The following is a 12,647-nucleotide window of genomic DNA, read 5'->3' on the forward strand; positions in this document are numbered from 1 at the left end:
AATGCTGAGACCTCAACGGGCTGGAACATGAAGAGTTGCACACTGTTGCCTGGCTCATGGAACAGAGAGATTATGTTTTTTAGTCTAAACCATGCATGGCATTCACCTGGCAATATCCGATGTTGGGATTTCGAAAAGCGTAAGCTGTCAATACCCTTCTCAGGGCAGCGATGCCCATTTCATTCTGGAATGCTGGATGTTCTGGGAGAGAGCGGTGCAGGTCCCTCTCAATTTCCTCCGTGGCGAGATTATACTTGCCCATGGACTTCTCCACCAGGTCTTCATAGTACCCGGGATGCGTGGCCTTTTCATTGATGGCACCTGGGAAACATCCAACACAGGGTGTGAAAGCAGCAGCCCTGGCCATCGGCCTGTACAACCATAAATTGCCCACTGAATTTCCCACCTTCTTATTCATCAAAAGATCCTTGAAAATTAATACAGATTCACACAAACGTGCCATGCTGCCTTTATAACTAAAGAAGTACATTTAACCTGTGGCCTCAATTCCCATTTAAACTCCACGGTGAGTTGGTTATTTATAAATCTCGTGGGGTGGGTATTTGGGGTGGGCATTTGGGGTCACAGTTAAGCCTCTGCAGGAGACACCCACATCTCCTATCACAGTGTATAGGTGCAGCAGCTCAGTTAGCTAGTCCTATACCTTCAAGTGTCAGGAGCCCATACTGGCCTAGTTCATGTCCCAGATATTCTATATTCCATCTAGCTCACTGCCTGTGGCCTGGGAAAGCAGTGGAGGATGGCCCAAAGCCTTGGGACCTTTCACCTGCATGGTAGACCTGGAAGAAGTTCCTGGCTTTCGATCAGCTCAGTTCTGGCCGTGGTAAATTGAGCATCCAGAGGTAAACTTTCATATTTATGGCTTTCAACATGAGTGTTAAGACAACTCAATAGGGAAAGAACAGTCCTTCCAACAGATAATGTGGGGAAAACTGGGCACGTACAAGGGAAAGAATGAATCTAAGTTGCTATCTCATACCACATAAGAAAAATCAGAAAATTAACTCATGAGAGCCTGTGTCAATGGCATAGAGGAAGGCTGGGCTATGTCTGCTACACTCCAGTTCTCTGCTAATGGCCTGGGAAAGCAATGACAGATGACTGCAGGCCTTGGGCTGGTAACCCTTTCAAGCGAAACCTGGATAAAGCTCTTGGATAAAGATCATGGCTTCAGCCCGGCTCAACCCCGGCTGCCCTGGCCATTAAAGGGTTGAACCAGCAGCTGGAAGATCTCCCTCTCTGTGACACCCTCCTGCCCCAGCCCCCAATGACTTTCAAATAAAACATAAGTTAAAAAAAGGAAAACTCCCTGTTTCTGCCTTTGCCACTATGCCCTTCAAATAATGAAATAATTTTTAAAAATTAACTGAAACATATCAATGACTTGAATATAAAAGCTGAAATGATGAGAAGAAAGTACACCTCTTGACGCCATGCCAGCATACTCCCCTTATCCCCCTCACTGGAAAAAAGATTAATAAAGAGAGATAAGTTGTAAAATCAAAATGTATTCCTTTTTCAAATGACAGTAAAACAGTCATTTTTAAAATAAAAACTTTGATCTAAAACAGTTTTAAAAATATACATTTCAATAATTGGAAAACAAGTGAACCAAATAAAATATCAAAGGATCTAAAGAGGCATTTCTACAAATTAGAGATACAAATGACCCATAAGCACATTAAAAAAAGACAAAAGAAAAAAGCTCAACATCATTAACCATCAGAGAAATGCAGATCAAATTCATAATGAGTATCGCATAACATCTGCGAGGATGATTATAACCAATAAAGAGCTAGTACTGGGAAGATGTACAGAAATGGAAATGCCCACTAATTACCAGTGGGCATGTGCAACAGTGCACCTGCTCTGGAAACAACAGTCTAGCAGTTCCTTAGAAAGTTAAACCCAAGGGCTAAGATACCCATGCAGCACATCAGAGTGCATGGATCAATACCTGGCGCCAGCCCTCCACTGCAAGTTCCTGCTAATGCAAAGTCCCTGGTATTGACGGCTCAGGGGGTTGATATCCTGCACCCATGTGGGAGCTTGGATGCAGATCTAGCTCCTGGCTCTAGCCTGGACCAGTTCCAACTGTTGTGAACATTTGGGGAGCAAACCAGCATATAGGAAACCTCTCTCTCATCTTTATGCCTCTGCCTCTCACAATTTTAAAAGCAAAAACAAAAAAAAAAGTTTAAACATAATGTTATCGTTCATGTCAAATTTTCACTCCCAGGTACATACTCAAGAGAAATGAACACATGTCCAAAAACTTGAACATGGATATTCATTGGATTGTTATATGTGACAGCCAATAACGGGAAATAACCAAGAGTTCATCAACTGATGAATGGATAAAAAGACATGTAGTACATCCACATAACAGCATATCTGCTCATGAAATGCTTCTATATCCAACATTATGGCTGAGCCTTCAAAACATTATTCAAAATAATAGAAGTTAGTTACAAAAAACTATATATATTACTGCATTTATATGAAGTGTCCAGAGTACTTACATATACAGGTCTGGAAGGTAGATTAGTGGCTGCCAGATTAGTACACTGAAGCTAGGATGGGGCTTAAGGGGAAGAGGAAAATGACTAATGAAGGGAGCAGGGTATTTTCGGGGTGGGGATATAACGAATGTCAATACTACAAAATCAATTGTACTGAGCACAGCATAGTACTGTGACTATATGGGGGAAAAACCATCGAACTATAGACCTTAACTGGAATTATACCCTAACAAAGTTTTTTTTAATTACATCCAAATTATCACATGGACTGAGTAAAAATTTAAAATTGGGACCCCAAGATGATTGGGCCGACCTCCTCCTTGTCCTCAGGGTCACCCTGAGAGCCAGACTTGTCCCTCACACCTGCCTGGGAGGAGGCAGCCTCTGGACAGCAATATTACACTGGCTTCTTTTCTATTCTCCTGGCAAATATCATGGCATTTCTTGCCCACTGACCTGTGTTTTACTTCGGTGGGACACAGTTCCCGGTGCAGGGACTGCAAGGTCTTGAGAAGCAAATGGGACTAAAGCTGGGCCTCCCAATCATGAGTCAGATGTCCCTCAGGGGCCAGCTGGCTTCTACGTGAATCCCCAACTATGGCTGCAAAACTACAGACTGAGTTGGTGCCTCCCAATGCCCCAGAGGTGCCGGCAGCCTCTGCCATCGCCTGCTCTCATAGCCCACGGCCATGGAAGGAAACCCTGGGTGTCATTCTGAGTGTACCTCAGCAGTGGGATTGTTTTGAGTTTCATTTCCATTCGGATGTAGCTGTAAATAACTTCTCATTTGAATAAGGAGGCTGAAAATGGAATTCTTTCATTTACTCTATCAGCGATCTGAGCCTGGTTGTCAAGGTGACTAGTTCACCAAGCGCAAGGAAGACAAGACTTGATGGTAATGATCTTGGCTTTGATGTGTAATTCGCGATGAGGAGAGTCAAATGCGAGTTTCTAAATGAAGAACTGTGGATGGTCTACTTAAGGAAAATGAAAAGGAAGGAAGACATATAAATGACAACAAAACAGTTTCATAGGAAAGAGATAAAACTGTTTGTTCAGGATTCTAGCCTCCTGCTTGCAAGAATCACAATTCATTATGGACCACCTTACTATTCCTATCCAATTTTAGAAAGAGTGACTTTTTAAAAGCTTGATTGATGAATTTACATTGGGAAGGCAGATATAAAGAGCTACAGACAGAAAGATCTTCCGTCCACTGGTTCACTTCCCAAGTGGCCGTAATGGCCAGAGCACAGCTGATCTGAAGCCAGCAGGCAAGAGCTTCTTCTGGGTCTCCCACATGGGTACGGGGTCCCAAGGCTTTAAGCCATTCTCTGCTGCTTTCCCAGGCCACAGGCAGGGAGCTGGATCGGAAATGGAGCATTTAGGACATGAACCAATGCACATATGGAATTCCAGCACTTGAACGGGTAGGATGACAATTGATCCATTATGTCAGGACAGAAAGAGCAATAATTTCTGAGGTTTTCTGTAAAATTCGGTAGAGAAAGATATATCTATGAAATTCAAGGCTGATGAAACCGAAGGAAATGCTCTGGTTACTGTGACAGAAGAGATCCTTGGTATATCCCAAGCTGTGCGATGGGAGGCAGTAGTGTTGGGCTCAGCCTGAAGGACCTCTGGTTTCTGAAGCAGCAAAGTATGGATCCCAAAGGGTTGTGTTTAGGCATTTTGGTCACTGGTCCTCGGACACAGCTCCCTCTGTCTTTCTGGCCCCTCCATTCCTGAAATTCAGGTTACAGTTTGAAGGGGCTTTTGGCACAGACTCCCACCTAATCTCCAGGGCTCCAGGCATGACCAAGGACTCCTGGAGGTGGCAGATGTCAAGGATAGAATTGCCCTTCCTTCCTTGTCAGCCTACTTTGCTTTCTGAATGATACTGGCTCTGCTGAAGGGAAGATGACATCAACATTTGGACTGTTTAACAGTAAACAGTGTTTTTAGGAAAGGAAAGGTAAACAAATTAATGATCCCATCCTGGAAGTCGGCATATTGGAAAAAAAGACCCACAACGAACGGCAGGGGGCAGCAGGGAGTCCTTGGGACCTGCACACACAGGCATCCCCAGTCCAGGCCCTACCTGAGAGCAGCAGCCACAGCTCCCCGCGCATGCTCTCCGGGATGCCCTTCAGCACCAGCTCCCGCGTTTTCTCTGTGCGGTACATGCAGATTCCTTGGCCGTACTCAGCAAAGTGAATTTTCCAGGCTTGCTCTTTCAAAAACTCTTTCGCCTGAAAGACATAATGAAACAATCATGCTTCCGCTAGTGTTTAAAGGTCAGCGAGGACAAGAGTGATAGGGAGTCAGTACGGTGTTTTCTGCGGACAGAAGGGTCCAATTTTATACAGAACTCACACGAATGAACTCCAGACTTTCTGGGGCTCTTTCCCTAATTTTACAAACCCATGATGCTCTGCAGTTGCTCCATGACCTGCAATCAAAACCCTACACACCTGAGAAAGCAGTGGGGTACCAATTATATTTATGGTTCTATGTCCACTCGCCGAAGTACAGTGAATCAGTTATTTTAAATGTAGGCCAAAAATATTTGTGAGTTCACTTGTACTCTAATATTTTTATGGCATTACTTTTTAAAAAATTTTACATGATGCTTACAGAGTTGATCAGGGTGGGAAGAACAGAGGGTCAGAAAAAAGGGGGTGTGATCATTGTTTCTAAGTTTTTCATTTCTTTCTCCTGTATCTATGGGGAGCGGGGAGGCAAGGGGAGAAGCCACACCTAACCTCCCAACCGTCACAGTACTGTTTTAGTATGAAAGTTTTTTGGCGAAAGCCAGAGGCACTGACCAGTTTAGGATTGAACTCCTCAGGAGACCGCCGCCGATACATGGTCATCAGAGTCTGTGTGGCTGTGGGGACGCTGTTACCATTGAGGTTAAACTGTCGCTCTCCATCAGCATCAGAGCTGGTACTTCTCTGGGGGCTGGAGGAGACGAGACTGCTGGGCCGAGAATACACCTGTTGACACACAGAGGAGCAAGCCATTGTGACAGAATCTAGTTCTTTAGTGTGCCCTGTGCAGATACCAACAGCTGCCATGCTTTCCAGGAAGTTTTCCCTATGGAAAGAATCAGGAGCAGCATGGCAAGTGAACAGTTGGCAGAGATACAACAGGCGTGTGGTGCACGGGCTCACAGGCTACAGTGCATCAAGCCTCAAATGGGCTTCTTTTCTATTTTAAATGCATTTTGCAACAAGCAGTTGGCCATTTGCCTCTCTGATTAGCCTGTATTCAAATCACACTAGTTAATTCAGAAGCTTATAGGATTATCTCATTTGCACTCCATTTGCAGTTTCTGAGGCCTCAAAAATGCCCACATAAGGGGTATTATACATCAGCATACCATAAATATACACATTTTTAAAGATTTATCTATCTGGAAGATCAAGTTAAGAGGGATCAGTGCCATCTGCTTGTTTACTTCCCAAAGGACCACAGTGGCCAGGGCTGAAGCCAGGAGCTATCATCCTATGAGGGCGGCAAGGGCCCAAACACTTGGGCCACATTCTACTTCTTGGGTCATTAGCAGGAAACGGAATCAGAAGTAGAGCACTGAGACAGAAACTGGCACCCATATGGGATACCAGTATGCCACAACACCAGTACAATGAGCTTGCCATCTTTTAAATAAACTTGATTTAGTTGGCAGTAACTTGCTGTATCACATTAGCTTGTCACTTATCTCCTCAGAGCTGTTTCCCTGGACACTGGCTCATGACCTAATTCAACAGAGCCTCAGTATGAATACACATATTCATATACACAATATGTATAAAGTTATCATAATGATGCTTCATGCCAGGTCTGAGACTATTTACTGCCCTCTACCATTGCCAACAAGGCGACAGTATAGATAAGATTCACTTGCTATATAACTGGGAAAAGAAAAAACTTGGCAATTTCTTCTCCTTTAAAATGAGAGGGTCAGGCCAAGACGATTTGCAAGGTTCCTCTGAGCTCTGTAATGCCGAATACAAATCCCCTTGAGATTTTAGCTCAGCTGCCCTTCTGGGCACCAGAGCAGGCACTGATCTTAGCACAGAAGCACAAACAAAATGGACAAAGAAAGGATCACTCTTGGATTGAGTAATAGGACAAGCCGTCACAGCTTCCGGTGCTCCGCACAGACCTCGTCATCTGAGCTGTTGTAGCTTCCGGCCAACTCTCTGTCCGAGTATATTCTGGAAGTTGTTTGCTGCAGGAAATCCGAGATCCTCTGCACCAGGAAGTCTCTGTCTTTTAGATTGGCAAACAGAAAGGTCATCCTGTTCCTGGTGCTGATGGACAAAGGACTCGGGAGGACACTGGAGCTGTCCGCCTTTTCTACGATTGTCACCTGAAACAAAACAGGAAGCACCAAGTGTGAGAACCGCCCAGGCTGCAGCTGCGGGCCGCCGTCACGAAGGAGCGGGCACTCTGAGCACTCCGGAGACACTCTCACAGCTTCCTGAGGACAACTGAGATTCACTGACTTTCCCAACAAAAGAAAACAGCCCATAACAACCCCAAACTGGAGCTTGGACCAGGCACCGGAAGAATCTCACTGGACTTCCTAAAGCAATAGCTCTACAATGAGTGGAGCTTTGTTACGCCCACCCCCAGGAGGCACTGTGCAACTTCTGCAGGCATTTTTGGTTGCCACCAATAGAAGCATTTCATGGCATCTAACAGCCATCCCCAGGAATGCTGCTAAGCAGCCTACTGTGCATGCGACATTCTTTCACTCCCAGGAACAAAGTCTGACCCTAAACGCCAATAGTATGGTGAGGCAGAAGCCCTTCTGGCTGAGGCATTCTTTGATTTGCACTGCAATTTCATGGATCTGTGTGAGAGAGAACTCCTAGCCGCTGCATTGTCTGAATGAGACAAGATGGCCTGGCACACTCGGTTCCTCTCATGAGTGTGCCGTAGCGTGACTTTCACAAAACCTCCAATCCCTCATCAGGCCCCGTGGATGCTTGCAGGTTAAAGTTCAAAGGCTCAATTCCTGAACAGGCATGTGTGCACGTGTGTGTGGCCGCCACAGTCCAGCACGCTTTGCTGGACAGACATCCTTGCTAGCCCGAAACCAAAGTTGTAGAACGGTTGTTTATAATCGGATTCTTCCTAACTGGAAGCCAGGATAAATACATTAACACTTCTTTTTTTTCTTTAGCATATTAGAAAGGAATCTGAAGGCAAGCACTAGGTAGATGGTTTAATTTACAAAATCTCTGCCAAGATGTGTAAAGCTACATTTCTTCTGCTTCCTTCCTTTCTATCCACAAGCAGTCTACACAGATTCAACAGCAGCCTACACATTGGCATTTTTATATGATACGTATTTTCTCCGAGGTATAATTTTTTAAGAATTTTTGCATGAGCTCAAGTTATGAAAATCTATTCAAGGAACCTGAAAGATTGCATGGCACCAAATGCCCAAAGGGATGGCTGGAGTCTACAACAGAAAACACTACAGGACTTGATGTCCACTTACAGACTGAGTGCGTGTGTGCATGCTCTAGAACATACATTTAGATGTGCAAATATCTGTCAAAATTAATTCTTGAGATAGTTGAACTGTACATAAAAGGATTTTTGTTCTAATGCAAACAAACCACAAAAGATTGAGAAATGAAAAGGACATCACACTCCTTTTCATGAAAAGCATTTTTCCATAACACAGCATGTGCTAAAAGACATTTTCTAACATTTATTTTATTTTTACTATTAAATCAGATATATAGAGAGGAGGAGAGAGAGAGAGAGGAAGATCTTCCATCTGATGATTCACTCCCCAAGTGGCCACAACGGCTGGAGCTGCACTGATCTGAATTCAGGAGCCTCTTCCGGGCTCCCACGCGGGTGCAGGGTCCCAAAACTTTGGGCCGTCCTTGACTGCTTTCCCAGTCCACAAGCAGGGAGATAGATTGGAAGTGGGGCTGCTAGGATTAGAACCGGTGACAATATGGGATCCCGGTGCTTGCAAGGTGAAGACTTTACCCATTAGTGCAGGGCCCAACACTTATTTTTCAAACACCTATAAAAGCTCTTTTTATAATACCTGATTTACTAGATAAATAATTTTTAAAAATTATTTATTTTAGTTGAAAGGCAGAGAGTTAGAGAGAGCAAGACAGACAAGCAATAATCCAATCCTTGGTTCACTCCTCAAATAGCAGCAACAGCCAGGGCTGGGCCAGGCCAAAGCCAGGAGCCAGGAACTCCATCCAGGTCTCCCAAGTGGATGTGGCAGTCTAAGTATTTGAACCTCCTTCCACTGCTTTCTTAGCTGTCTCAGCAGAGAGCTAAATCACCAGTGGTTTAGGCAGGACTTGAACTGGAACCCATAAGGGATGTCACTGTTGTAGGAGGTAGCTTCATGTGCTGTGCCACAATCTTGGGCCCTAGAATTTCCTGGATTTTTTTTTTTTCTCATCAGGTATCTGGGACGAAATGCCATATGCCAAAGAAAGTAAAGGTTTAAATTCTGTGTCTAAATCATCGATAACTATGTGGATTCTGATTAAGTCAAACTGGAGAAACAGCACTCTCTCAGGGTTGGTTATGAATAGACAAAACAAGAAAGACCCTGAGTGACATGTGCAAGGTGTCAGGTGAGTTACAACGCATTTTCCACTGACAAGTGGGTTCCACACAACTCGTATCACATACTTTCATTTCACCAGGAAAAAAAAAAAAACAGCTATATTAGGGTTTTCTGCAATTTTTTCAACACTGCCATTCCCAACGTGGCCTATAAAGCAGATTAGGATTTAGTCAAATCGTGACTTTCAATATTGAATGTGTAAGAAGCACTTAATCAAAAAAGAGAAAGAAGCTTCATGTGGAATTCCCAGCCAATGAGGCACCTACTCAGATCACTGCACCCTCCTGCTTTGCAGCCCCAGAAATGTGCTCACAACTCGGGGCAACCACATTCTGAACCAATGCTTGCCGTCCGCCGACTGGCACTACCCTAATCCAACACACAGAATGCCCAAGGAATCTGCAAAAAGTTCATGAAAATTAGAATAAATAGTTTCCTGTGCCAAAAATTGAGATCCATGCAGAGGTTTTCCATGCTGTGGATTTTCCCCCAACTTTTTGAAGAGTCCATCTATGTTGTTAACCTCATCACTATCTTTACTATATACATATATATAAAATGTTAAAGCAATAATTCTTGCTGCACACAATCCTCAGAGCAGCCATTCCCTGTAAGATGCATGTTTCATAGAGAATTCTGTGTCTCCAGCAGCTTCACTCAGTTCCCGGAGGCACCCTGCTCGAGCTGAGGGCATGGTACTCACACAGACCCCAGAGGACAGCTTCTGTGATGTGGCTGTTATCTAAGTACTTTGCTTCTTTCCATCACTTAGGGTTAGGAGCAATCATAAATAATCTTCACAATTTTTCTTCAGGTCCAAGGGAAAGCACTGCTGTCTCCACAGTCCATTCCTCTAAAGCAGAATACTCCAACGGCAGCATCTTTATTTCTAAACGCTACTCCCAGACTGCCCTTTCTTTGATTTACCCAGAAATATGACCGAATTATCTCAGCCCCCTAGGGAAGACCAGCCAGCCAAGGACGGCTTGAGAATGCTAATAGCATTTTGTCAGTTACCCTGAGCTGTCTGTCAACAGAAACAAAAGAGACTTGACTCAAGATTAGGCACGGCTAACCACCAGGGGAAGAGGACACCTTACAGCAGCTTCCTGACCTGCTGTCCTCTGGAAAAAACAGAGTGGCGGCACACTCATTCCCAGTCAATTTTATTGTCCTAATATTTTACATTTTAAATAATAATAATTAATACATAATTTTAAATGCAAGTTATAAAATAATAACCTAATATATTTATTAAAGTAATATGCAGTTATGAATAATTACATTCTAGGGACCTGGCATGGTAGCCTGGCAGCTTAAGTCCTCGCCTTGAACATGCCAGGATCCCATATTGGCACAGGATCCAATCTTTGCAGCCCCACTTCCCATCCAGCTCCCTGCTTGTGGCCTGGGAAAGCAGTCAAGGACAGCCCAAAGCCTTGGGACCCTGTACCCACATGGGAGACCAAGAAGAGGCTCCAGGCTCCTGGCTTCAGATCAGCATAGCATCGGCCATTGTGGCCACTTGGGGAGTGAATCATCAGATGAAAGACCTTTCTCGCTGTATCTCCTTCTCTCTGTATATTTGACTTTCCAATAAAAATAAATAAATCTTTTTAAAAAAATGATATTACAGAAAATTTAATGAATTGGGGCACACATTTAAAATAGATGCAATATTACAGGAAATATGCAAAAAAAAGTTTAAATCCTACAATAAATTTTATATATAAATGATATATATACAGCAAAGTCTAGAAGGCCATACAACAGAACAGTAATAGTGCAATTAGTGAATACTGTTCTTTATGCTGGTCTGTACTTTTATAAATTTCCTGTGATAGAGATAGATTACTCTTAAAAATAAAGAGAGAAGAAATTTTTCTTATTTACATAGTTAAAAAATGGGAAACGGGGCAGAGGACTACTTGAGTCTTTTTCTATAGGAAGTCATAACAGAGGCACACTCTTGCTTAAATGCCCAAAGCTTCTGCCCATGTCAGCTTCTGGGAAAGTGCTGGGCTAAACTAGCTAGAAGCTGTCACATCAGAAACTGCCCATCCTCTGACATCTGCATCCCAATCCTCACAGCAAAGCTTCCAGACAAATACCAGGCAAATCTGGCAAGGTAGAATGGAGCCCACCACCCTAACAAAGTTTCTGAGACTTTAGTGTGCATGGCCAACAGGGCTTGAAACTTACTAAATGCAGATTCCTAAGCTTGCAAGGATTCATTCAGATTCAGAAATCCCAGAATGGGCTCTGGGACATGACGGAGACCCACAGCCTGCTGGTTCAAGCATAGGCAATCGGCAGAGCCAGCTGGACACTGGGCCAACTCCCCTCTGCACCACCCCCCTTGGACCAAGATGCCCTTGGACTGTGTGTGAGTCAAGCATTTTAACCTTGTTTTCAAGTTTCAGTGTTTGGTGCTTTGACATCTTAGGGCCTTAAAGACCCTAGAGAAATCACCCTACCAATGCCTTAATAACAGCTTTCCTAAGCAAATCAGCTACCCCAGACACCTCTTTTATTAAAGGGCACTCAGACCCGGGGCCACTATCCCTTTAGCCAGTCATCCCAGGGCAGGTGGTAGATTAGATGGCTAGGGCCAGCCCCGTTGCTCAGCGCCTACCAAAATGTTTCAGTGTAGTCACTCCTAAGCCTGTTGACCCTGCCTGGTCATTACTACCTTCTGAAATCACAATGAAGGAACTTGGCCACCTTTCCCTCACCCCTCTGCCTCGTGATGGGCCTCGGTATTTCTCTGAGTGACGTTCAATGGGGAACAGCCTGTCTTCTCCCCTTGGGATGTGTGTATACAACCAGCTCTTTCCAGCAGCACTGATCTACTGGCCTCGCAATACCTGAATAATGATGAAACCTGTATCTGAGTCATCTCACAGGGACTGCAGTCATTGCTGTCTTCAGCAAAGGCAACAAATGAAAAGCAGGTGCCACTCAAGAATGATAATCACCGCTGGTTAAAAGGCAACTGATTGCTGGTGAAAGGCATCATTTTTGGTTCAAGTAGAAAAGTATGACAAACGAAACTCATAACCCCTATTTTCACCTGACACTTACCTCCCGGAGTGGGATTATGAGGCTACATAAGTTCTCCTCCTTGCTGGTAAAGCAGATGTAATTTGTGGACACAAACATCTGTCCCAAAATGTGCATTTTGTTAAATGGAGTCCATAGGGTACAGTCTGTGTGGCCATCTAATTTCTCATCTTTGGGCAGCCGGAAAAGTGCCCGGTATCTCTCACTCTTCGCCCTGGCATCCAAATCACTGAAAAGCAACAATAACTATTAATCTCACACAGAAAAAAAAAATAATATCCTCTAAATGATGAAACAATAGAGAGACTGAGTTTCCCCACCCCGACTTTCCCCTCCTCCATCTTGGTAGGTGTATCTCTATCTTCCTGATTTCATATTGGAGTCAACTTCACCTAGTGACCCAAAAGCAT

At 44.1% G+C, this 12,647-nt stretch overlaps 1 protein-coding gene across 3 annotated transcripts in view; it reads right to left on the reverse strand.

The window, feature by feature from the left end:
* TBC1D9 (TBC1 domain family member 9) overlaps positions 1-12,647 on the reverse strand; it is a 119,892-nt gene that overhangs the window by 31,134 nt on the left and 76,111 nt on the right. For 2 of the 3 annotated variants that reach the window (XM_040967411.1, XM_040967409.1), the window contains exons 6-10: positions 12,259-12,466; positions 6,715-6,921; positions 5,372-5,542; positions 4,645-4,795; positions 107-321 (exon numbers count right to left, since the gene is read on the reverse strand). In XM_040967411.1, the coding sequence (XP_040823345.1) occupies positions 107-321; positions 4,645-4,795; positions 5,372-5,542; positions 6,715-6,921; positions 12,259-12,466 (952 nt within the window). The remainder of the gene's footprint in view (positions 1-106; positions 322-4,644; positions 4,796-5,371; positions 5,543-6,714; positions 6,922-12,258; positions 12,467-12,647) is intronic. The other variant, XM_040967410.1, reaches the window with a different exon arrangement.

Source organism: Ochotona curzoniae, unplaced genomic scaffold (assembly GCF_017591425.1).
Source record: "Ochotona curzoniae isolate NIBS_2020 unplaced genomic scaffold, NIBS_Ocur_1.0 scaffold_4506, whole genome shotgun sequence".
In the NCBI taxonomy this organism is placed as follows: domain Eukaryota; kingdom Metazoa; phylum Chordata; class Mammalia; order Lagomorpha; family Ochotonidae; genus Ochotona; species Ochotona curzoniae.